The sequence below is a fragment of the Odontesthes bonariensis genome, chromosome 23 (assembly GCF_027942865.1).
Source record: "Odontesthes bonariensis isolate fOdoBon6 chromosome 23, fOdoBon6.hap1, whole genome shotgun sequence".
NCBI lineage: Eukaryota > Metazoa > Chordata > Actinopteri > Atheriniformes > Atherinopsidae > Odontesthes > Odontesthes bonariensis.
Window position 1 is genome coordinate 15,092,549 of NC_134528.1, and position 25,127 is coordinate 15,117,675.

Consider the following 25,127-nt stretch of genomic DNA (forward strand, 5'->3'; position numbering starts at 1 on the left):
ACAAAACCACACCTAAATTATAGAAAATCCAACAAAAATAACATTACACAAAATACATAAAAACTACAAACTTCAAGAAAAAACACAGCTTTAAGTTTGTGAAATGCTGTTTTTTTTTTTTTATCTTTAGTTTTCAAAAATGTTTTACGTTTTTCTGGTTTCGTTGCGGTGGAAATTTGCAGGTTTTTTTGTATCGTGCTGTGTTTTCTGTAATGGTTTCTGAAATTCTAGTTGTGTTTCCTAGAGTTATGTTGCAGTTGCTGTTGTTCTATTTTTTCTAAAACATTTTGTGTTTCCCCTTTCTGTGTTCTTGAAAATGTTTTGTTTTCCAAAATTTTGGGTTTGTTGTGTATAGCACCGATAAAAAGTAGTGCACAGTGGGTAGGCTGTAATGTGAAGTTGTCATTCATATTTAAAGCCGTGCTGTTGGCACTTTCTATACTTGATAGTGATGCTTAGACACGGCTATGGTCTGCAGTCAGCACTGTTCAGTTTTTTTATTTTAAAGTCACAAGCCAGATTTTAGTTTGACACAGACCGTCCCTGTCTAGTTGTCATTACAGATGACAAAGCTGTTATTGAGTTAAGCTGTGTCCCCTTACTGTCTCTCAACACAACACATAGTACAATAGATAATGTATCAGCACACAGTGAACTTTATTTGAAAAAAAAACAAAAAAAAAAACAAGTGTTCCCAACAAAGACACTGCACTACTGACATATTGCACAACAAAACATCAAACACTTAAAAAATACTGACAATTCATGGCATCTTTCTTTCTTTGGCTCTCCTTTTTTTCTTTGCTTAAACCCTTAGAAAAAAAACAACTGTTGAGCAAGTGCTTGAAAACACCATTGAAGTAAACACTCTTACTCAATCCTTTTCTGCTTTAACTTCCTCTGTGGCCTCCTCTTTCTTCTCGCTGACAGCAGCTTCATTTTGTTCCACAATTCCTCCCGCCTCAGCATCAGACTCTGGCTTTTCTTCCCTCTTCTTAGGGTCAGGAAGAAGAATAACTTTGCCAATATTTTGGCGGTCATGCATGCGCTTCATGGCCTCAGCCACCTGAGAAAGGACAAGAGGGTCAAAAGTTATTTTTGAACTCTTGCAGCAGCAACAAAAACTGACTGAGTGATGTCTGAATTAAACTTTACCTGATAGACATTTTTTTGCTTCTCAAAATCAGTTAAAACAAGTGGCGAACAACACTGACACATATTTACGTCATGATTTTAGTTCGGCTTATAGTTTACGTACGGAGCAGAAAATGGGCACTGTTGGAACCGATCTAAGCTTTTGTGTCCAACTGATTTGAGTAAATCAAGTATTTAGTCAGTTTTTGTGTGGACAAATTTCTAAGGGAAGCATCTAGCTGTATATCTGCCATGCATTTTAAAATGTTTATATATGTGTTGCCGTGGTTTGTTTCATCTTTTATGTTGACAAGAGTGAACCCCAAAAAATAATCAAATAAGATGAAATAAAACAATAAGCTAAAAGAGCTGAGAGAGCTGAGAGGAATAGTGTAAACACAAATGATTTCCTTCTTTAACCAATTTAATTATAAAGTCTTCTCTCTTTTGTAGCCTTGTGCATATTGCGTCTTTCTTTGTTTGATTTGGTGTCAAATCCAAGAATAAACATGATTTTAATTTTTGGTATCTCAACATAGGAGTAATTTCAGACCAATGTTGCTGTGTTATTATGATGAATACTTAATTACAGTCAACTGAGGATGACGCTTAATGGAAGCCATGGATTTCTGCCATGAGCATCTGGACCACCTATCTTTTCCAGTCCGTTTCCTGCTTGCAAACACAGCCAGAGTCTTGCCTATTTGTTGAAACCAGCCAGGATAACTCAGTTAAAGACAGTTAATCCCTCTTGTAGTGATGCCACGGCAACAATTTAGCGTGTCACCTAGCAACAGCTGTAAGGTGCCGTGTTATCTGATAGAGGTTCCTACTTCGCACCATTGATGAAAAGGAGGAAAACACAAGGAACAGTTGTCTTTAGATGAGATGATGAAGGAGCCTTAATTTAGCTGCTGTTTTTACTCACAAAGTGGATGTACCTTTATTTTATATCTTTGACTACTCTGAGTGTACCAATTAAATGGCCATTAACTGATTAGCTTAGCTAAACAAAGACTGGAATTGAGGAGCCAACTAGCCTGGCTCAAAACAGCCTCTGAGATAGCTCAGTAGTTAAATGCTACATCATGTTTACCTAATCTGCACAAAAACAAGGTGCAAATGTTGGCTGCTAACTAACTATATATGGACAATTTCACATTCATTGTAAAAACAAGAGTGCTTCAGGTTTTATCCTCCAGCTGTCAGCAAGAAAACTGAATAGGCACATTTCCTGAGTTAACTTTTTATGATTTGTGTGCTTTAAACCTACAAAACACCCAAATATCCTTGATAGTTACAGCTGAAAAGAGCCACAGAGCCGTTTTGCAGGTGATAAAACAAAGCTGAAAAGAGAGGCATCAAAGTCGCCTAAGCCCCCTTCTCAAAAAGTGATAAAAATTTAGCTGAGCTGAACGCCTGTTTGATTTTTTTTTAAAAAGAAGGAAGAAAAACAAAAAGGGAAACAAACATTTTCTGATTTTTTTTTTTGTGTTCCATACTTATTCAGATCTGGAAAATTTAAAAAAAGAAAAAATAATTCCACAGTTATCAAAGGTGTGGGGTCAAGGTTGATCCACGACTTATATGTTTATGAGCCAGCAATTGAGGAGGTAACAGGGGCAAAATAGGCCACACGTGTAAGGGGTAAGCTGGCATCACAGAACAACGACAGTGTTGTCACTCAGCTAAATTCATGATGCCAGAGTGTGTGAGCACACACTGATGTGGGGCTGAGACGGCTGTCCAGCATGTGTAATTTACATAGCAGAAACGGTGGTGGGCAAAGGGGGCATCTTTTTTCACTGATAAGTCGCAAATGATTTGTAAAAAAATTGTTATTGAATGAAGCATATTTTACATGTACACAGATGACACTACTTTAGGAAAAAAAAAATGTACCTTTCAAGTTCTTATTCTTTATTGTATTTTTTCTTAAAAGAAGAGGGGATATGGGGCATATCCTAGTTGGTTGCAAACTGTCATTTCACCACTAGATGCCACTAAATCATGCAAACTGCTCCTATAACGAGCAATTAGATAAAATAATGCTATGATAAATCTTACCTCCTCAAAGTGATAGCAGGAGTCAATGCGAGGCTTGATCTTTCCCTGCTTGTAGAGCTCCAGCAGCTTGAACATAGTGCTGGTGAAGAGCTCATCAACGGGGACGTAGCCCAGATGGAAGCCAGAGATAGCCTTGTTGGTCTGCATCAGTTTCACGGTGTTGAGAGAGAGCTGGTTGTACCAGGTCTTTGCCACGGCCAAGAAGTTCTTCTTCTGGCCTGTCACACAATTAGCTGCACCTGGAATGACAGAAAATAGAAGACAGTGGATTAAAAAGCGGGCAGAGACGAATGTCACAGTGCGGTTGCTATCCTCTTATTGTATTTTCTTTATCTATCAGTGTTGATGAAATCTTCATTATTCAACCCATTCAGACCTATCCCAAAATCATTTGTATGTTGATTCATAATTTTTAAGGAAACAAGACCAAACACAAAGAGCTATATTGCCTACTGACGGAAATATGAGCTAAATTAATCATTTGTGATAAAAGACCAAAGTTTGACCTTTTATGCAATTCTTAATTCATGCTTCAGAAGTTCAGAAATAAAAGCTTTTAGTAGACAGTTTAACGTTTGCAAAAACACCTCACAAAGTCTTTTGTAACTGAATCATTCCATCTGAATGGGTGAGACTGGGCTAGTATAAAACAAGATGCTGACTTTGTGATCACAAACCATAAATTCTTGCCATAACTTGGTGAAGAATGTAATTATTGAAAATGTAGTCGTTTCTAAAAATGATCTATTATTATCTAAATTTTTAAAAAATATCTATTTCAGATACAAACTTCAGATACAAACTAACTTAAGGATAATGAAGCTTGAAAATTAAAAAAAAAAAAAAATCAAAATATTTAACAAATGCATATTTGTAAAAGTTCAAATGTTGCGTCTTACCAAAGGCTATAAGCATGCCCATTGGTTTCAGTAAACTAAAGCCTTTCTGGGTATCCGAACCACCAAGTGGGTCGAGGACGATATTGACTCCTGTAAAGAGAAAGAATAAGAAAAAGGAATGAATGAAACAGAAAAATTAACATAAAGAATAATTAATAACATGACAATTAAGAAAGACAAAACTAAGCATTAAGTGAGGAGTAGTAGTAAGATTGTAAACCCCCCCCCCCCTCACCGTTTGGGCTGATTTTGCGGATTTCAGACACATAATCTTTGGTGCGGTAGTCGATGGGGTGAGTTACCCCGCCTTGGACGATGATTTCGTGTTTTGAGGCTGATGCAGTGCCAAAGATGGTCACATCCTGCACAGTTTGACACAGCTGGGTAGCAGCAATACCCACACCGCCTGCAGATTTGCACGCAGCAACAAAGACATAAGATTTGTAGCAGTAGCAGCAGGTGTTTCACATTCAGCAAAGGAGCTGCTTCAACCTCTGTGTGGTCAGAAAGAGTCAGCAGTTTGCTCATAAACAACCCAACTGGTTGCACAGTGTGCATTTTAAACCTCCACAGAAATATATCAAATGCATCCAAATTAGAAAAAACTTCTCATATATAAATTAATTTATAGATTCAGATTCTCTTGCCAACATTTTCATATTGTACAAACCACAAAGGAGAAGTTAGACACATACCACAAAAATCACATATTTACAAATACACAAAGAAAGACAAAGCATTTCACAAGACACTATCCTAAGCCAAAAACACACAACCAAAGCAGAACTTTGTAAAGAACACAACAAACATTTTCTTGTGAAATGTTGTTGTGCTTCCTGCTTTGTTGTACTGTGATAGCGTTGTGATTATAGAGACGCCATAGCTTTTGTTTTCTGAAATGATATGCTTTCATTTCTGTGAAATAAAGAAGCATTTTTATTTTTGTTGCTGGGTTGTGCGTGGTGTTGTGTAGTCTGCAGTTTTGGTTTTGCTGTTACAAAATGTAACGGGTATCTGATGCACACCAACCTGAAGGAATTTACAAAAACAATTTTGTTCAGAGGACAGACGGTGTTTGAAATCCATTTCATCACTTAGGACAACATCACCTCCTAACAGTGATATTTGTGCAGTGCTGCCAAGCATTGTTCAGAGCTGCTGAGCTTCAGTTCAACAGCTGCAAAGATTCTAAACTAGGATGTCAATTATGCCTACTGTTAGCATCATTTTTTGTTGGACTGATAGAGATTAATTATAGCATATATACTAGGGGTTAAAACTCTTACATTACTTAAGATACTTAAGAAATTGGATTTAAAGAATGACATGCAACTACCCCAGTGGCAGCAGTGACATTACATTCAGAGGTTGGAAATGTGATCCTTCCATGGCTTCTACATGAGCTTGAGTAGAAGGCAGAGCTTTCTGATCTGGTATCATTCAGTAGGCGGCCCGGGGTGTGCATGTTCAGAGATCCTTCCTGCCCTTTTCTTCACCTTGGCATCATGTGGCTGATTCAAACAGGTCAGCTGAGAACCATCCACCTACTCAAAACTGGTGAGTGAGTGACCTTCAAGGGGTGGGATGTTGAAAGTCAACAGACCATGATGGTGGAGGCTGAGATGCTGCCAAAAACTGACCTGTGTACATCAACTCAGAGGTTTTCATATTAAGCTGAAATTATAAGGGGAAAGTCAGTTTTAATTTTTAACCTGAGCATAGGCTACTGACAAAACAATCAAAACTTCTTGTTCCCCAGCAGCTGATGGCACAGTTTAACTATTCAATTCAATTTCTTTGTAACTGTAATAAGAAAAAGCTCAGATGTGGGGAAAAGCAACTCAGAAAACAGCATCAACAACAAATTGTTTTGATTATAAAATATTACCATCGTCAGCTAATTTCAATATCAATGGCTAATTTCGCCTATGAACATGGAGAAGTCTTTTGATGCAAATAGCAATCAATAAAAATAATATAATTTCTAGTTCTTGTTTTTATAAACTATAAACAGTTAACATCGGTTTGGCTCTGCAGTCAGATGACCTTTTAGCACAACAGTTCATGTATATCTCCACTTTGACTGTATGTTGTGAATGTTAATTCAGGAGAAACTTGGGATTATTCATCCATTTATGGTTCTTATTTTACAGAATAAACTATTGTGAATTTTGTACATGTGAGTAATTAGTTAAATCTAATATATAAAGATTAATTTCCAATAGTATCACCCAACAATGACAACTGTAAAACTACGAAGGACTTGTTTTAAACACATGCTACCCTGTGTAGTAAATGAGGAATATCTGCTTGTGTGAAATATCATGTGTTGCCAAAGCAACCATGTCTGATAATGATCCAGATAGCCATTTTATGAATAAGCTGCTCTGAGACCACAGAACCCAATTTACACACACTACGTCCTCACCTCTGACCTTTGGTCTCCAGGTTGATAATGTCTCAACACAGAAATGTGGCTGCATTTAGAGAAGTGATTAGAGGCCTGGAGTGAAAAAGCTGTATGATTCCTCACATTTTGCCCAGGAGACTGGAAGAAATGCTCATTATGCCAGACAAATTAACTCATTGGGGAGACATATTTCTTGTTCCACAAGCTTGAGGACACATATTTTTTCTAAAAGCATTTTACAGCTTCTAGAATCCCTAAATGAAACCAGTGCTCTTTTTCAATTATCTAATCCGATCTATAAAACATAAAAGACACAAATGAAAATTTTTTGATTTTGTATTAACAAAAGTAGAAACATAAAGACATAAATTTGACATTAGGGAATTGAAAAAAGAAAAGACACTAGGGGGATACAAAATAAGAAAATGAGAAAGTATTTCAAATAAAAATATGATGAGATTAGAGTATTATTCATAAATTGTCAAGTAAGCATATTGTAGATAATTTGGCTTTCTTTTTTCAAGTAGCCATGTCAGAGATGTTAAAATCTGTGACTGAGGTGGCATAAGAAGGAAGAAGCGCCGGATGAACTGCAGGAAATGAGACGATCAGTAATAAAATGAAATTGTATTGTCCATTGATGTGAGCATTTCTGGCTTTGTGCTGTCTGTTAACAGATTAAGCCTAAAAAATATTAATGAGTTTGCTTTGCCTATCAGGTTCATCAATACATCTTTTTTTGGTCACTTATGAATAATTTTTAGAATGTTTAGGGTGATTGTATGTGTGGAAAGGACACTTGGAAGACAAATGTACATTTAGTGAGTGATGGACCGTGTCTGAAACCCTGTACTGAGCAATAGGAGTTGAATATAGTCATATTTTCATACGATCCAATGTTTCTATCAAGGACTGCTAATTTTATTGACTAAACTGGGAAATGATTCAAGCATTTGAAATTATAAACAAAGATTTTCAGAATGTACTGTGTGCTTGTTTCTTACCTGCAGCCATGTGAATAAGAACACTTTTGCCCGGTCTGAGATTGGCCATCTCAAACAGCATCATGTAGGCCGTCATGTAGTTGATTGGAAGAGCAGCAGCTTCCTCAAAACTCATCTCCTCGGGCATGGGGAAGGTGCTCTCAGCAGGCACAACGACCACTTCCTGCCACATGCCGCTGCGGCTCATCACTATAACACGATCTCCCACCTGAGAGAGCAACATGGAGAAGGAGAAGATGAAAAAGCTGGTTAGTCTGATGACGTGTGGCTTTCAAACTGTTCTTGTAGGCTGCTTTAAGTTTTTGAGAGATACTTATCTAAATTCAAAATGTGTGTCAAGTTCCTGAAATCACCGTATCATGGACAACTTAACTGGTCAGTTCACCCAAATCAAAGATAAAGGGTCAATATCCATGCAGACTTAACAGTGATACTTCTTTCCTCGATCCAGTATGATAGGGTAAATGCAATCTTCTTTGTGGTTTTCATGATACTGGAAAAAGTTTTACAGTTTTAAAGTCTTACAAAATACACTTGATTCCTGGCTAAAACAACTTCTGTTAAGTTAATTCTTAAAACAAGAGAGAACTTTGACAGTGTTCCAGAGGAAAACGGAAACGTGTATAACGTGACAATTTAATTCACTGTAATAGAGGGAATAAATCTCAAATAAATGATTCTGTGTAGGCTAAATACCACCTGAAGTGAGGGGATATTGTATTTTTGTAATCCTGGTAACCACCCACATATAAGCAGTGAAAAAGCCATAAAAAGAGAGCATGATTTTTTTTATAAGCTCAATTCATTCTCTTGTAAAACCTGTTTCCTCCTCTTACACATGTACAGTAGTAAATGAGTAGTAAATTGAGGTCAAGCCAGACGGAAGTCATATGATTCGTCTTTGATGTTGAATCACAAGAGAGTCTTTTATTACAACACTGCTCAGCTCAACAAAATAGAAGCAGGTTTTACATCTATATCAGTGTGAAGCTATTTTCAAGGAGTTCCAGGAACTATCAGAATCCTATACAGAATAGGGGATCGTGTAGTGTTTGGCAAAAAAAGTCTATTCATTAATTGGGAAGAATGAAATCAGGGCTGCAACTCAAATATTTTCTTCAGTGGTCAATCTGCTGAAAACTTCCTATATTGAGTTTCTATGGCAGCACTAAAACAGTACAAACATCCCCAATGGACTAAATTTGGAGGGGGGCGGGGGGGGCGGCTATGTCTATTCTTTAAAATCCTCATCTGACATTTCAGAATAAGATACCACTATATCCCTTGGATCTTTACATAAGTTTGAGGCAATCCACTATGTTAATTCAAACGTTACATTTTCCCACAATACTGGATTTCCAGGGGAAAAAAATAAATAAAACTGCATATTTTTTTCAAATCTGCACCAAAATTGGCAATTACAGTCTTAAGATCATGTTTTCAAAACCATTTGCTGTTCGCCAGCCAGACAGTGTGCTTACCACTAGTTAAACCTAGAAATTGGCAGCTCTGATCTCTCCACAAGCTCTGCGTTTCCAATTCAATTTGCTCAAGAAAACAACAAACATTGAGTTGCAGTTGAAATACTGAAAATGGCATGTTTTGATGAAGATATGATGGGTGCAGAAAGGAAAGCGTGTTTGGTTCTTTGGCTGAATATATTAGCAGGGACTTTGCTGTCTATTTGCCCATCTATTCCACCAAAATAATTCAAAGAGTCTCATAAGGGAGCAGTTGTTGAACCACACACTTATAGCTGCAAAGATAACTGTGACTGATATAGAAATAGAAAAAGTCTTTTTTTTTTGCCTTGTGGAAAGGCAGTGCAACAAGAAGGCAAGACTATTTTCCAGCACTGTTTAAGTGCTGAGGAGGTCCAGCCAAACAGGAAGTGAGATCAAATCTCAAAGTCATGTACCGACACCAAATTTGACTTGGACTCCAACACTGGACTTTCCAACAAAGCTGCTCAATCAACTTTATATCAAGCTGCATTGTGATCTTCTTCAGTGAAGTAGTTTAAATCTATTCTGACCATAGACTCTTAATCCACCAACCCAAAATATTTGGATGCTGTGGAAAATGTTAATAAAAACAGAACACAACGATTTATGAATCAAATAAATCAATATTATATTCACAACAAATGTTAATGGTGAGACATTTTACTATTTCACAAAAAATATTTGCCCATCTTGAATTTGATGGCAGCAACTTGGTTTTAAAAAGTTGGGACCAGGGCAACAAAAAAAGGCTGGAACGGTAATAGGTAGTAAACACTAAAAGCTAAAATGAATGTTGCAACCAATTAGGGTAATTGGCATCAGGCCAGTAAAATAATTAGGTATAAAAAGAGCACCTTAGAGAGGCTAAGCCTCTCAGAAGTTAAGATGGGTGGAGGTTCAGCAATCTGCAAAAAACTCTCTACAAATTGGGCAGCAATTTATGAGGAATAATGCTAATCAACATACAATTGTAAAATACTCCAGGTTTAACAGTACATAATATCATACAAATATGATTTTGAAGACATCTTTGTGGGACATGGCTGAAAGTCAGTATTGAATGCCTTTGATTTTTGAGCCTTTAGACATCACTGCATTAAAAACAGGCATGATTCTGGAAATAGGAACCCCTGCAAAAATTATTATGAGTGAATACAGATCTTTAAAGCTACATTTTGTGGATAGCCATATGTGAACATGATCCAGAAAAGCTGCCTGGGGCAAAGCTCATTTAAAATGGACAGGGGCTACATGAAAAATGTTTTGTGATTAGACAAATACCGAATTTAATTTCTTTCTGAAAAACATCATCGCCGCATCCTCCGGCTTTAAGAGGGGAGTGACCATCTTGCTTGTGATAAGCGCTCAGTTCAGAAGCCTGCATCTCTGATGGTATGAGGGTGTATTAGTGCCCATGGAACTGGCAACTTGCACATCTGAAAAGGCACAATCAATGCTGAAAGGCATACAAATGATCCCATCTTGATGATGTCTTTTTTCAGGGAAGGCCTTGCATATTTCAGCAAGACAAAGCTAAACCACATTCTGCATCTATTACAACAGCATGGCTTCGTAGTAGAAGAGTCTCGCATTCATTTTTAACATGTTTTTTGTGTTCTAGTCTGAATAAAATATTGGTTCATGAGATCTGCAAAATATTGCTTTCTGCTTCATTTAGATTTTACACAGCATCCCAGCTTTTTTTAGCCTGGCTGACGCGTCCACATCTCGATGAGATGGTGGTCTGGGAACTAGGTGTGCATTTTCTCGTATTTGAGGTGTGGTTTACGAATGCCTAGAGCCGTTTATTGGGCGCTACGAATGTCTATCAAATGGCGTCTGGTTCTTTCCATGCTGCTTTGCGCGCGATTCATAGCCAATTGTATCACTTATACCAGATGACGTATGTAGAGTGACAGAAATTCGACGAGGAAGAAGGCAATGAAATCTTTCAACGCCAAACGTTGCTCTTTTTTAAAAGTAAACTTGCGTTCTAAGCTAATTAAAACACTTTCTAAGGCTGCATCGAACGGTAACGTTGTGTCCGCTGCCATGTTGGATGAACACTCTACAAGCTTCGGTGTCGCGCATAGACGTCGTCATCGTCTTGCTGCCGTTTTGTGATTGGTTCCCTAACTCAGACAAAAATAAGGGCGTTGGTTTCCAGGCTGCCTTTGCAGTGTGAATGAAATCGCGCGCAAAGCAGCATGGGAATTCCCAGGCTAAGCTTTTTTAGGATTTTTTTTTGGGTTGTACATCCTGCAAATTCAGTAGTTTTATATGGTCTGCTGGTTCCCCTACTGGAATTTGTTTTCAAAGACACAGTTGTTATCTTCAAAATGTTTTGACTGGCAAATTTTTCACAGCTAAATTATCATCATCATCGTGGGACACAGAAACAATACCCTGTGAAATATGGGATGATAATACCAAAAACTTTTTTAAATGACTGAAATAAAAATGGAGTTTCTCAGTCTCAAAAAAGCTCAAAGCTCAAACAAAAAAGTTTAAACTTACACACACACACACACACACACACACACACACACACACACACACTTCTCTATTTATTAAACTACATTTTAGGAATGAAGCACTGTGTTTTTTAACTCCGTTTGCCTTTTCTTTCTTGTAACATTATTGATTGAAAGCTTGCTGGGCATGATTTACAGTGCACAGTGAAAATGAGTACACCCCTGTTGAAAAGTAACATTTTGAACAATATTTTAATACACACACAAGTTATTCCCAAAACGTGCATAGAGTAAGTTTAATACATCTGTTCAGCTTACAACAGAAAAGAAAGGTCAATAATATAACTTAAATGACATATTTGTCCATTTTTGTGAAATTATGCTGGTGCAAAAGTGAGTACACCCCTATGTTAAACTCCCTGAGAATGGGCCGTGTTGGCCCGAAATGTCATGAAATGAAAAGGCATTAAAAGGGAGGTCATCGTTGTGCGTTTCATCCTTGCCTTACATTGAAATTTTACATTTTGAGTCTGCACCAGGCTAAAAGAGACGTGTGTGAGATTTGACTGAAATCCTATGGAGAGTATCATGATCTGCTTCAGTAGTCACAGTACATGTTGACAAGCATGTTTCTTTTGGTGAAATTCAGCTTCCTACTGTTGATGGCATCCATACAGCCCCAAACCATGTCACTCCCACTACTATGCTTGACTTTAAGCATGGGGCACTTTTCTTTGTACAAATCACTTTTTACCACCACACAGGCTTGACACCATCGAAAGCAAATTTGTTCATCTTGGTGTCATCAGATCACAGGACATGGTTCCAGCAATCCATATCCTTAGTTTGTTTGTCTCTGATGAGACAATGATAAACAAATTTGCTTTTGATGGTGTCAAGCATGTGTGGTGGTAAAAAGTGATTTGTACAAAGAAAAGTGCCCCATGCTTAAAGTCAAGCATAGTAGTGGGAGTGACATGGTTTGGGGCTGTATGGATGCCATCAACAGTAGGAAGCTGAATTTCACCAAAAGAAACATGCTTGTCAACATGTACTGTGACTACTGAAGCAGATCATGATACTCTCCATAGGATTTCAGTCAAATCTCACACACGTCTCTTTTAGCCTGGTGCAGACTCAAAATGTAAAATTTCAATGTAAGGCAAGGATGAAACGCACAACAATGACCTCCCTTTTAATGCCTTTTCATTTCATGACATTTCGGGCCAACACGGCCCATTCTCAGGGAGTTTAACATAGGGGTGTACTCACTTTTGCACCAGCATAATTTCACAAAAATGGACAAATAGGTCATTTAAGTTATATTATTGATCTTTCTTTTCTGTTGTAAGCTCAACAGATGTTGTATTAAACTTACTCTATGCACGTTTTGGGAATAACTTGTGTGTGTACTAAAATATTGTTCAAAATGTTACTTTTCAACAGGGGTGTACTCATTTTCACTGTGCACTGTATTTCTGTTCATTTAAGCCCAGACAAGATATCTTTGTTTTTCTCAGTGGAGAAGTATCATTAGTGTTTAGGGAAAAAAAAAAAAAAACTTTCCAAAACAGCGAAGGACACAGGAAAAGTGCGATCTGATTATAAATGCTGCACTGCTTCCTTTTAAAACAGCTTTAAGAGCTGTGAGTCACACCAACTTCCTGCTGCACACAACCCATGACACTGGACAAATGACACATACACACGTACACACAAAGACAATAAAGGCAGTCCCAAATGAACACATCTTATGTGTTGAAACCCCCTTATTGTTTCTATTAGCTACCCCACATGTTTTCAACTTCAACCTCAGATGACCCAATCTCATTTGGTTTGATCAAATTTCTCAACACAAAATGCACAATAGTCACTTGAAGAAAAGCTGAGCTCATTTCCTGAAAAGTTGACACGAACTGAAGTGACTTAAGAGATTTTTGCATCAGGACAGTGTCTTGACATGAACTTTAGGCTATAAGACATGCTATGTCATGTGTTGTTGTTCATCTCAGGTTGTATGTATCTATTTCTAAGACTTGATAAAGATGAAGGGTCTTGTGCATAAAATGTGGGCATCTGCAAAAAGGTCAATATGCTATATTTCATGCACAGTTTGGTGTGTATAAAAACTAACACAGCCTGAGTGTGTACAGGCGGCGCTGCAGTCTCGAGCAGTCAGTCTAGTATTAATATGTTTGTTCTGCGACTCTGTGAGTGTTTGTAAGGAACCGACCAGACTGCCTCCACAGTCAGGGCTTAAGATGCAGCAGGTCTGCTGCTGTGGAGACACTGGACAGACTCTGATTGTTCCCATCTCTTCTTTTCTCTGAATTTACTTGACTAATATGGACTTGTGGTGTGGTGGGGTTTCCCTGGTACCACACCCCCTAGTTTCCACCTCACAATTTCTGACTACAATCATCATCACACTGTGTTACTGTAGCATCCTGCTAACTATGCGCAAGATGGATGTAAAATATCAGCCACACTTCTCTTCATGTGCTGTCAGCACAGGTTTCCTTCACGTCCTTCATCCTAACCCAACACTGTGAAGTTCCTCTTGCTCTTTGCAGCAGGATTCATCAACACATTGTTGATTGGACAATCTGTGACAGGAGGGGTGTGCAACAGAACTTTACAAGTGGAGTCACTGGCTTGTGCATGTGCACTTTTTCACATTCATTGGGACTTGTAAAGTAAAGGTGCATTTGGTTTAAATGTGGTCATGGTTTTATCCATGCGGATAAGGTTAGGGTGGATGACATTTTCAGATTCTGCGACTATGATTTTTATCAGGATGAAAGCTGAGCAGTCTTTTATACGTGTAGCCCCAGATGATCTATATTGCGTCTTCAATTATAAAACCTTATTCCAGAAAGAGGATGTAGTTTTTTTTACATTACTGTAAGTACCAATATTTAACGTAAACACAAGAAAACCCTGGTTCAGGTAGGAGGTAGAAATAGAAGAGGTAAAAATGAGTAGGAATGGGATTCCAACCCTGGTTCAGGTAGGGGTTAATGAAAATATAGAGGGTGCCAGAGGTGGAGGCAGGACAAGACACACTAGCAGATTCAGCAGACAAACTCACCTAAACAGTCCTATAATCACTAAAAATGCCAGCAAAAACAAAGCCATACTACTCACTCAAAGCCAACTCACCCAAAATGGCCGCCTGGTTTCTAAAGGCTCACATGGGCCACACCCTCCACTTAAATATCTTGAACAAAAGTCTGTTTACCCTAACACTATTTTCTTCACACTCTGTCCACTTACACCCAGCTCCCTCAACAATGAGAGAACAGACTTTGCAACAACTCCTCTACATCCTACTTCCACTGGACAGATTCTAACCTTCCATCCTTGCTGTTCTGCTTCTGCCCCCAACTCCACATACCTAAGCTTTTTCCTTTCATATGCTTCTGCTACTAATTCCTCCCAAGGAACAGTCAGCTCTATGAAATAGACTCTCATTCTACTCCTAGACCACAAGACTATATCAGGCCTTAGATTTGTAGAGGTTATCTCCTGGGGAACAACAAGCTTATTTCCTAAATCTACCTGCATCTCCCAATCACAAGCATCCTCCAAGTTGTCGTGCCTCCTTATCGTCTTTTTAACTTCCTCCCCCTCTTGAACAAACTGAATTGCAACTCTCTTCACCTTAGACCCTCCTAAGTTTACCTGTCTTTGTTTATCTTCAATACCTGCAGCTAAGCTTCTTAATACTTGGTCATGTCGCCATGTATACCGGCCTTGTGACAGACTAACCTTACAACCTGACAAAATATGCCTTAGAGTTGCAGTACCTGAACATAACAAACATAACGGGTCTCCATTTACCCAGAGTTTTAGGTTCTGGAGAGTTGGCAATACATCATATGTTGCCCCTGTCAAAAATCTAATACTCCTTTCGTCCATACTCCACAGTTCTTTCCAACAAAGCTTTTTCTTCTCTACATCTTCCCAATTCAACCACCGTCCCTGCTTAGCCTGAGCCACTGCCTTTATACCTCTTAACATTTCCTCCTGTCTACGAATCTGCTCAACAACTAGCTTTCTCTTCTCCTTGGGACCTGCTCTTCTCCACACCGGTTTGCCTGGGCCAAGCCCCAAGCCTCCCCGGCCTATTTGCACATTACCCACAATCTCTGCATGTCTGCAAGAGTTGCTTCTGCCTCCTGAGCTGCCATTCTTGGTTTTTCCACTTCCTCCCCTTGGTTGGGTTTGGAACCACCTTACTAACTACCACATCTTTACTCCCAACTAACAGGAGCTCTGTCCTAACTTTAGTACATTTAAATTCCTCTACTAGACTAGATACTGGGAGCTGGAGTATGCCTTTCCCATACAGTGCCACAGTACTTAAGCATCTAGGAACACCTAGCCACTTCCTAATATAAAAACTAACTAATCTTTCCATTTTTTCTGCAAGAGATAATGGCATCTCATACACAGACAGTGGCCACATCAACCTAAGAAGCAATCCAAACTGCAGACACCACAGCTTCAACTTTCCTGGAAGCTCTGATTTATCTATTCTATCCAGTCCCTCAGCAACATCTTTCCAAAACTTCAAAATAAAACAACGCAATGATACAAGTATCATAGCATAATCTTCTTGAAGGATCAAAAGTAAAAGTACCTTACTTCGAGAGAAATCTTGTGACTCATGTAGTAAAAGACAGAAACACTTTAGAATTACAGCTTCCTAATATTAAAAACTTTTATGTACACAAATGTAAGTAAAGTTGTATAATTCTACAACGACCAAAGGTACCTGTTTTAAATTGACCACATAACAATCAAAAAGGTGAATATACAGCAATGTTTCCTTCCCTCAACATTTAGCTGATTAATGATATTATTTGTTGAAATGATGGCATATTTATCCCTTTCAAGGCAGCCTGTTGGAAAAGTTTCAAATAGAAAGTGTCGCCACTATCTTCCAGAAACTTAGTTAAGGTGCTACTGTTAACTTATTTGAACAAATTAATGTTGGATGAGGAACCTAGAAAGACAAGCTGTCGGGGATCCTGCATCACACATGTAGTCTGTCTGACTCCTAAGTGTCTTATGAAACAACCACACCCTGCAGTCCTCATCTGGACAAGCCGTATTTTAACCCCACTTAGCTGCTCTCTAAAAACCCTTTGGCATTCTTTGTGTTATTGTCTGCTGCTCTGTGCTCTTGCACTCCAAGCCCACCCAAATTCCTACTCTAAACTCAACATAACATCTTACAACTGCATCTATTTTACTCTTAATCTTCACATCTTCAGTACATACATTTTATGTCCTTGGACTCATCACTGTTGGGATTTCACACCCCTTCCTGCATTGCTTCAACTGTGGTTTTGCTGTGTTTTATGTTTCGCTGCTTCCTTCCAAATAGGAGGTGTTGGAATGCACTGTTGCCTCTATAAGAATCCTCCGCTGTGAAAATGGAGGGAAGGATGGCAGGAAGAAAGAGATTAAGAGTGTGGTAAGTGGTGGAAGAGGAGGGAAATTCTATGCAGACACTAAGGACAAGAAGCAGCGCTGCTAACACAAATGTTAAACATATCAAGAGACCAAAACTGAATATATACTATGTCAAGTACTGACACAAGCTACATTTCTAACCAAAAGAGGATTAATAACAAAGCCCAATGTTACAGGCTCTTACTGCTGCATGCTATAAATTTTTGTCCGGTTAGAGGTATCTCTCAAACTCCTCCTTCAGAATACACTCAGTGGTGTGTGTTTCTACCTCCTCATCTTCTTCTGTCATTGAGGTCTATGTTTGAAATCAGTTTGAAGTCTGGCCACTGAATAAATGTTACTTTAGTCTCTGAAGGGGTGAGGTTGGAGGCACATTTATGCACGTAACTTTTTAAGCATGTGATCAACTTAAAAAAAAAAAAAGACAATAAATTTCAGTTTTGATTTATCAGATGTCCTTAACAGTCGATCCAATCAATGGTGAAGCTCCAAAAAACAGGAAGTAAGGCTTTATCTTAATGTTGTAATCTATGTAAAGCAAACTTGACTGCATAACTCAGGAAACCTTTCAATGAGGCACCAGAGCTCCAAAGTGTGACCACACAGAGTGCACATGCAATTAAAAATCCATGGAGATAGGATGTTTTTTTTTTTTTTTGCCTTTTCTGTCTGTTTCTCCCCCTAGGCTCACTATTATAGAAGAAGAAAATCATGATCAGAGCCAAGGAAAGGAAAGAAAGGACAGGGTCATCACCTCTGATTAACTCTGCCTTGGAGATTCTTTTAGGTGGATGTGTTGAAACTTCAACCTGTACTATATGTTACTTTGACAAACCATGCAAGCAGCTGGTAAAACAGCAACACATGCTAGCCACCAATAATTCGAGGTATAAAAGTCATTATGAAAAATGTTGTGCGGCACGTTACACATCTCTCTGATCTCAGAGGGCACCGTGGTAAATGTTAACATTTGCCTCAAAAGTACCAGTGTTAAGGATTTAGAGTGACCCAATGGCAGAAATATAATAAATATTCATAATCAAGTTTTCAATCAGAGACAGAACCACATAAGAAAAACAATTCCTCAGAACAAGGCGTGTCTATCAACAGAAAACACATGGGTACTCCTTCAATGAGTCCACCATGTAGCATCACCACGTTTCTACTGTAATGCAGTTGACAGAGAGCCACCAAAATACCTTCTACAAGCTGGAAACAGGAGGGTGAAACAAGTGGGAATTCGGTCGCTTGCAATCTTCAACTTGGCCACTGGATATCCCTAAATCCTACACACTGAATCTTATAACCATCATTCTTTTTTTTTTTGTTGGTTTTGCACCTGGTCTGCCCCTAGATTGAGACTTACCAACAAAGAAAACCGAATGCCTAAATATTTTTCACCTTTGTCTTCACCAACATCAATTAAAGTATCACAGTTTAGGCGAGGTCTAATTGCTCCCTTTGGCCCTCCCCCTCCTTTTTTCTATTTGCAGGTAAGGTTAGTAAGTTGAAGGTCTAAATAACCACTAGTCCTGATCTCTCAAGAAAAAAAGAAAGGAGGATTAGGACCAAGAAGAGGAACTTGGTTGGGCCTAGAGTTTTAAATTAAACAAATAACATAAATATAAATCAAATAAAACTGTGTAAACGTTGTTTTGCAAAAGGAGTTAGTGCATATAATTTCTGCCAAATGAAATGAGGAAATATAATATTGCAACAACCTGAGGATAATACACAATCCAAATGTTTTAGAGGAAGGTGATGGGAAGATAAATTAAAAAACCAGAGCTGTGAACAGATCTCCCAGTAGATCTTTTTAAAAATCAGTGGAATAGCTTTGTGACTAATAGAAAACTGGAGTAAAATTTATTTTTATTCAATACCCCCCCCAAATCTAATTTCTATTTCTAAGTTTCTGCCTTCTACAAGATATTTTTGGGTGAACGGAATGACAACAATACTCAGGAAATCAAAAAAATAATCAGAAAAACATCAGCATTCGTCTCAGACCTCTGCCTGCAAGTTATCTTTTGCTATGTGACTCGCATAGAAAGCTAATAATGCTCCTACTGAACCCGATTACTCCATTGAAATGCAAGTGTTTTCTGCCTTCGATATGCATTCAGTGTGACCACACGGAAAAGGTCCATTTTACGGTAAACAATAACAGAAGCTAAAAGTTGTGCTTTGATTCCTTTCTGTGCAACCAAAAATATGAGAACCATGAGTGAAAACACCTGAGCCTTTGCAGAAGCTACAACATGCAGCCATGAGGGTTATTTCATATAAGTCACTATGGTTAATCTTTAATGTTTCGTTGTAAAATGTTCAGTATTTAAGCAGTAAAGCCATTGACCTGGACATCACGTCTGAGGGCAATATGCTGTAGTTCCTGCAGGGAACAGGTTGGCTTAAAAACAAAGAACCCAAAATCACAAGCACTCACAACATCACCAAAACAAAGCTGATAATCTGTGCACACAATGGCATTAGGTTTTGTAAGAATGTATGCTCTACAACTCCTGATGCCAGATCTGACAATGAATTTAATCAATAAGTGGAAAGTTCTTAGCAATGATTAAAAAAAAAAAAAAAGAATAAAAAGGGCAAATGATGTCCTCTTGTGCGAGGAAAAAAAACCTTCAAGGACGCATCAAACACCGGTAGCTTTCATAAAGCCACAATGGAACAAGAAGAGAGCTTCATCCCACGCAGCTGTTCACACGAAGGCGCTTCCTAACATTAACCGATAAGAATAATGCACATATGCGGCCTTTGTGTACGTGAGTGTCAACGGCACATCCACAAGAAAGTGGACCTCCAACTGCATGTAATGTGCATAAAGTGGCACTTTTTGCATGTTGGAGGTACATTTTTAAACTTCTGTCACGGTTTCAGAGGACTGACAGGAACTTGAACTAACCGTTAAGAGATAGGCTATGGCTCTGATTCTCATTTTGGAGTTTTTCTTGATCGCTGCACCGTAATCTCAAAAGAGATTGGTTTGTCCTTTGTAGCTACGTGACCTGGTGGTATTTTGTGGGTGTGTGAAAGCACTGGGCAGGCCTCCTACTTACTTTCCTGTCCTTCACATCCTCCCCGAGTGCCTCAACGACCCCGGAGCCCTCCATTCCCATCGTGACAGGCGGGTTGGGCAGCAGCTCGTACAGCCCCTGTCTGCCAAGCAGCTCGGCGAAGTTCAGCCCGCACGCTTTGACGCGCACCAGGACCTCTCCAGCCTTCAGCTGCGGCTTCTGCAGCGTCTTCACCTGCAGCTTGATCTTGTCATAGCCCCCGTACCCCGTCAGGACCAGAGCGCGGCAGGAGAGCGGCTCCTCCTCGGCTGCAGGGCTGCTGCTGCCACCGGACTCCTGCTTCACATCTGAAGCGGCTGGCGGAGGTTCGTCGGGCTTCTTCACTTGCTCAGGTTCTTCCTGCTGAGTTGGAGCCTCTTCACCAGACATGATAACCACTTGTGATGTGCTCTCTCAAGATTTTCAGCTCAGATCAATAGTTCTGTCCGCTTAGGGCGTGTCTGTAGCCTCAAGGCAAAAAAAAAAAACAATCAGTTATTTGCGGATATTTCTGGTTGAGAGCAAAAACAAAAATTTGAAATAAGATGCCCGTTACAGTCCACAGTCTCGCCCTACTTAAAACTGAGCGTCTCACTGTGGTTTCCTGTGTTCGCACTACTCAACAAGTGGCAAAGAACAAGTGAAACGCCTTAATGAGGGCATTTCCGGTAGAGAATGTCACAATATAATAATTTAAGTCCAGATTTTTTCAGACATGCACATGTTTATGTTTCGGTAGTCGATTATATAGTTGACAATCACAGATTAGATTGTCCCGATTGTCATTAAGAACCCCATTAAAACTCAACTTATTAAAAGCAAGATGCCAACACATCCTACTGATATAAATATTGGGTAAACTGCTCCATTATTTTTTTTGTATGAGCATTACATTATGTCTATGGGCCAAAGTAGTTTTTCATTTAGAAAGTATGTTCAGTTTTGCACTTCTTGGTGAATTTAAAACATCCACAAACACAGACTAAAAGACAAATATGTAGGATAAGCAAGCTACATTCTACACATGACAGAAAATGTCTGATACTGAAGCACTTTAATCCGTTAGTATGACTCCATGTGCCCAACCTGCTGCTGACTCAGACACCTACAGGGGACACTTATACACATATTGACATAACATGTTAAGTAAAATGAGCAGTGCAGCCTGTGAGCACGTTTCAGACACGTTTCGTAGACAACATATTGGTGGTGGCTGAAATTGTAGCTCTGAAGTTTGCGATTTTTATTTGACTAGTTGATTTGTATTTTGGTAAACATACTTTAACTTCCCGTGCCCTTCTGCTTCTTTATGACTGACTTGACACAGCCCCGAAAAAGTGGCCGATCCGTTTTGATGGCAAAAAGGATGTGAGGCAGAGAGCTACAAAGCCCGGACACTGGAGTCCTGGAGGGTGAAGGGCGAAGTCACAGCTGAAAGCAACATTCATGCTGCAGCTCCCACTTGCTGCTTTACGGAGTTACATCTGGTAGATATGGATGTACATAAATTCGTTTTACTAATGGTTAATGACAATTAAAGCTTCAAATTCTATGGCAAAAAAAAAAAGAAGAAAAGTTTTATTAAACAAACCAATTGACAAGAAATGTGTTTCATTCAAAAGGAGTCCTCAAATCCTGATGCATTTCAGACCTTTTTTGGTTCTGTTTGAAACAGCTGGACACTTGAGATATACTCAAGTGGATTTACAGACAAAGGTCCACACAATGACTTGTTGAGTCATCCCACTCACAGACGCTGTTTTTTTTTTTTTTTTTTTTTTTTGCAGATGCTTTTATCCATAGCGGTAGGCAGGGGATTTGAACCCAGGTCACCCACATGAAAGGCGGCAATCTTACCACTACACTATCCAGTCCTGCTGTCCTGCTTTCCCATCTCACCGCAATGGTTCAATGAGGAAGACAGAAAGTGGTTAGAAAGAACAAGGTGCCTTTTTAAAAGACCAAAAAGGTCAGAAGTTACCATTTCACTCTCTTTATCCTTAGTCAAGTCAAGACGAATTGTCAGAGAAGCGTAAATAAGAAAAAAAAAAGATCAGTCAGCACAGAAATAATGTATGACGATGCAGCTGATACAAGCAGGGTGTTAGCTCATAAGATAACATCTGTGCTGAGTGCAGTTCTGAGGATAAATGTGGTGCAGTAAGTGATGACTTTTCACTGGTATTCTTCTCCAGTCCCTTTTTAGATGATTTCTAAAGCAAGCATTTCATAGTAGGGACGTGTTTTATATTTCTTTATCGCTGCTGGCATTACCCTTTTCTCCCCCAGAAATAGTTAGACAGGTTTTCCTAAACTCAGAGCAAAGCAGAGATTACTCAAAAATGTTAAATGCTATTTTTAGTGTCTGCAGTTGCTGGGGATATAGTTATTATCAGTCTGTTTATATTTCTAACTTGTAAAAAATTGGAATGACAGAGCAATAAAGGCTAGATTTAATATAATGCTACATGACATGTACAGAAAAGACAATATGATTCAGAGCTAGTGACATCTACTTCCCTAAAGAAAAGTCTGGACCTGTACTGAGGGGAACAAACAAAAGAAAAGAAGACAGTCAACAGTTTTACTGTGCAGTTTAAGACAGTTTTGGAAATGGGCTGTTTCTTTCTTCGTTTACCAGAAGATGGAGCTAAAACACCCGCTAAAAGCCAAGATGCCCTCAGTCACATCTCTATTGTCATTACCATTTACGAACACAACAAAGTTCACAACGCAGCAAAATGACATCCAGAGTTTACAATCAAACCGTCCAAAAGGCACATTTTGTACATTTTTGTGATTTTGCATCTCCAATGGAAAAAATACTACCATGACGCTTAATTCCTCATTTAAACTTTATGCAAAATTTTATTTTATTATTTTTCGGTTTCCTAAATGGGGGCTCACTTCTGACCCCACTCATTTTAAGTTGGCTGGAACAATATCAACGTAAAAAACTGATTCATTTGAAGGAAATGACAGGACTGTCAGGTAGCTGCGTCAAACCGGCCGGACTCAGAGTCAGAGGACGACAGGAAGTGCAGTGAATTTTCCTTCAAGTTAGTGGTAGGCTGGTTGTGTGACACTACTATACCTGCTGAAACAGCTGCTGAGCTGTTATTACTCTCTTATAGGACTTGAGAATGACTCCAACATCACTTTTATTTATTTTCTAATGAATAAATTCATTGGGGGAGAAAGAAAAAACAGCAATTTTTCTCATTTAGAATGAAAAAGCCATACAAATTTTGGTATCTTTACAAGTAGTGCTCCTACAGCTTGCTTGGGTCAGTTGGAATGAATGAAATAAACATATAGGATCTAAATGCTTATAACGAGCTGACCTGGATCTAATCCATAACTGGCCTGATTTAGCCCAAATAGGTCCAGATCCAGTAGATTTGGGCAAAAGTTTGGCCAAACTAAAACCAAAACCATATTTTGTTTGTCAATTTTGTTTTTTGTTTTCAAAGTAATAGTGGATAAGTCTGTCAGATGATGAAGATAAAAGTTTACCACAATATATTCCTATGAAGAGTGGGCTTATAAAGTAGAAATAAGGATGCAAAGACAAACCAAAGTGAAATACAACCACAACAATTTTGCACTTCAGTGGAAGTGGCCCTGGGTGGTGGACATTCGTTCAAACTAATGTAGCGAATAGAGATTTTTCACGCTTTTGTTTTGTTAAAAACAAATAGGAAAATACTGTTCAGTGACGTCACCTTAACAGGTCTCATTGCCTTGCCTCACTTGACTGGAGCAGCAGAGGAACGCAGCGTTGCGCGGAGCATGTCGCTGAAACTACAGAGACAGTGAAGCTGAAGTTGAAACCCGGACTGATTCATCATCCGATCAGGGGAAAACCTTCAGATCATTCAGAGCTGCTCACCCGACGATCTGCTCTCCGCGTGATAAATGACAATAAGGCAGCGGCTCAGAACCATCCAGTGATAACTCGGGGCGCGATGGAGAGCAAGGGATTACTCCGCTGTAAGATTGTGGTTGTCGGTGATGCACAATGTGGAAAGACGGCTCTCCTTCAGGTTTTTGCCAAAGACTCGTACCCAGAGGTGAGGCTGCATTGAATAAAAAGAAACGCATCCGTGGTGACTGCTGCTGCTGGTGTGCGTAAAATCCCAGAAAAAGCACAGGAAAGTCCCCATGTAGCCTGCATTTTTTTACTTAGAAAAGGAAAGTTATTAATGTGTAGTTATATTTGCATTTGCCTATGTGTGTATTCTGTATGATCTGTTAACATGTTTTGCCCTTCTTTTCTCGAAATCTCTTAACTTGAAATGCTGACCAGAGCTGATTTTTTTAGATATCTTAGTGGGAATCTTATTGGAGATCTTATCTAAATTATTCACCTAATCTTACCAGATCACTGTTGGTGTTTATATAAGAGGATAAAGCAAATATTCTGTAACAAATCATAAGATTAGCAGTCAGTGTCAAGTTGCCACCGAAATCTCATCTTTGTGCTCATTTACGCATCTCGCGCTTATCCGGGAGTGTGCTGGAGTGGTCTGATCTGACAACATTGGGACATCCCAGTCTGACTACAATGTGTTTCTACACTGACATACCAAATCTAACGTGCGGTTATAATGTTTAATTGTTGTGAATAAGACTGTAGATTAAATTTTATCAGAAAACACGAGCATTTATCTCTGGATTTTAGTCATGAAAAAAAAGGACACAAACTGGATTCCTCGGGAAGGTAACAATCTTACAAGGATAAAACCCCTATAAGAATGGCTAAACACAATGAATGTATTCATTGGTAGTAAACACACAAAGTCAAATAAGCTGTGAACAATTTGGACAACAATAACACTTGAAGGTTTCAATAGCTTGTTAAATACAGGACTATCCAGTTTTTTTTTAATAAAAACTGTGTGTATAGTTTTGTCATTGCCTTTAGTATGTTGATGACAATGCCTGTCAGCATCCTAATCACAACATGGAGTGTATCCGTTTACATATTATTTTGGAAAAATAAAATAAATTAAGGGTTCTTTATGACACTCTAAGGGACAAACAGATGCAACTGACTGGAGGTTCTTCTGTGCT

At 38.8% G+C, this 25,127-nt stretch overlaps 2 protein-coding genes across 2 annotated transcripts in view; one reads left to right on the forward strand and one right to left on the reverse strand.

Moving 5' to 3' along the window:
- Positions 1-633: 633 nt before the first annotated feature.
- Positions 634-20,676, reverse strand: LOC142374380 (synaptic vesicle membrane protein VAT-1 homolog). The gene is made up of 6 exons (XM_075458035.1): positions 20,055-20,676; positions 7,515-7,722; positions 4,336-4,506; positions 4,101-4,190; positions 3,202-3,440; positions 634-1,066 (listed from the first exon to the last, which is right to left on the reverse strand). The coding sequence occupies exons 1-6, from the start codon at positions 20,439-20,441 to the stop codon at positions 875-877; spliced, it is 1,287 nt and encodes a 428-aa protein (XP_075314150.1). The 5' UTR covers positions 20,442-20,676; the 3' UTR covers positions 634-874.
- LOC142374382 (rho-related GTP-binding protein RhoN-like) overlaps positions 20,059-25,127 on the forward strand; it is a 38,814-nt gene continuing 33,745 nt past the window's right edge. Inside the window, exon 1 of the mRNA XM_075458037.1 lies at positions 20,059-24,124. Coding sequence (XP_075314152.1) covers positions 24,020-24,124 — 105 coding nt within the window. The 5' untranslated portion in view covers positions 20,059-24,019. The remainder of the gene's footprint in view (positions 24,125-25,127) is intronic.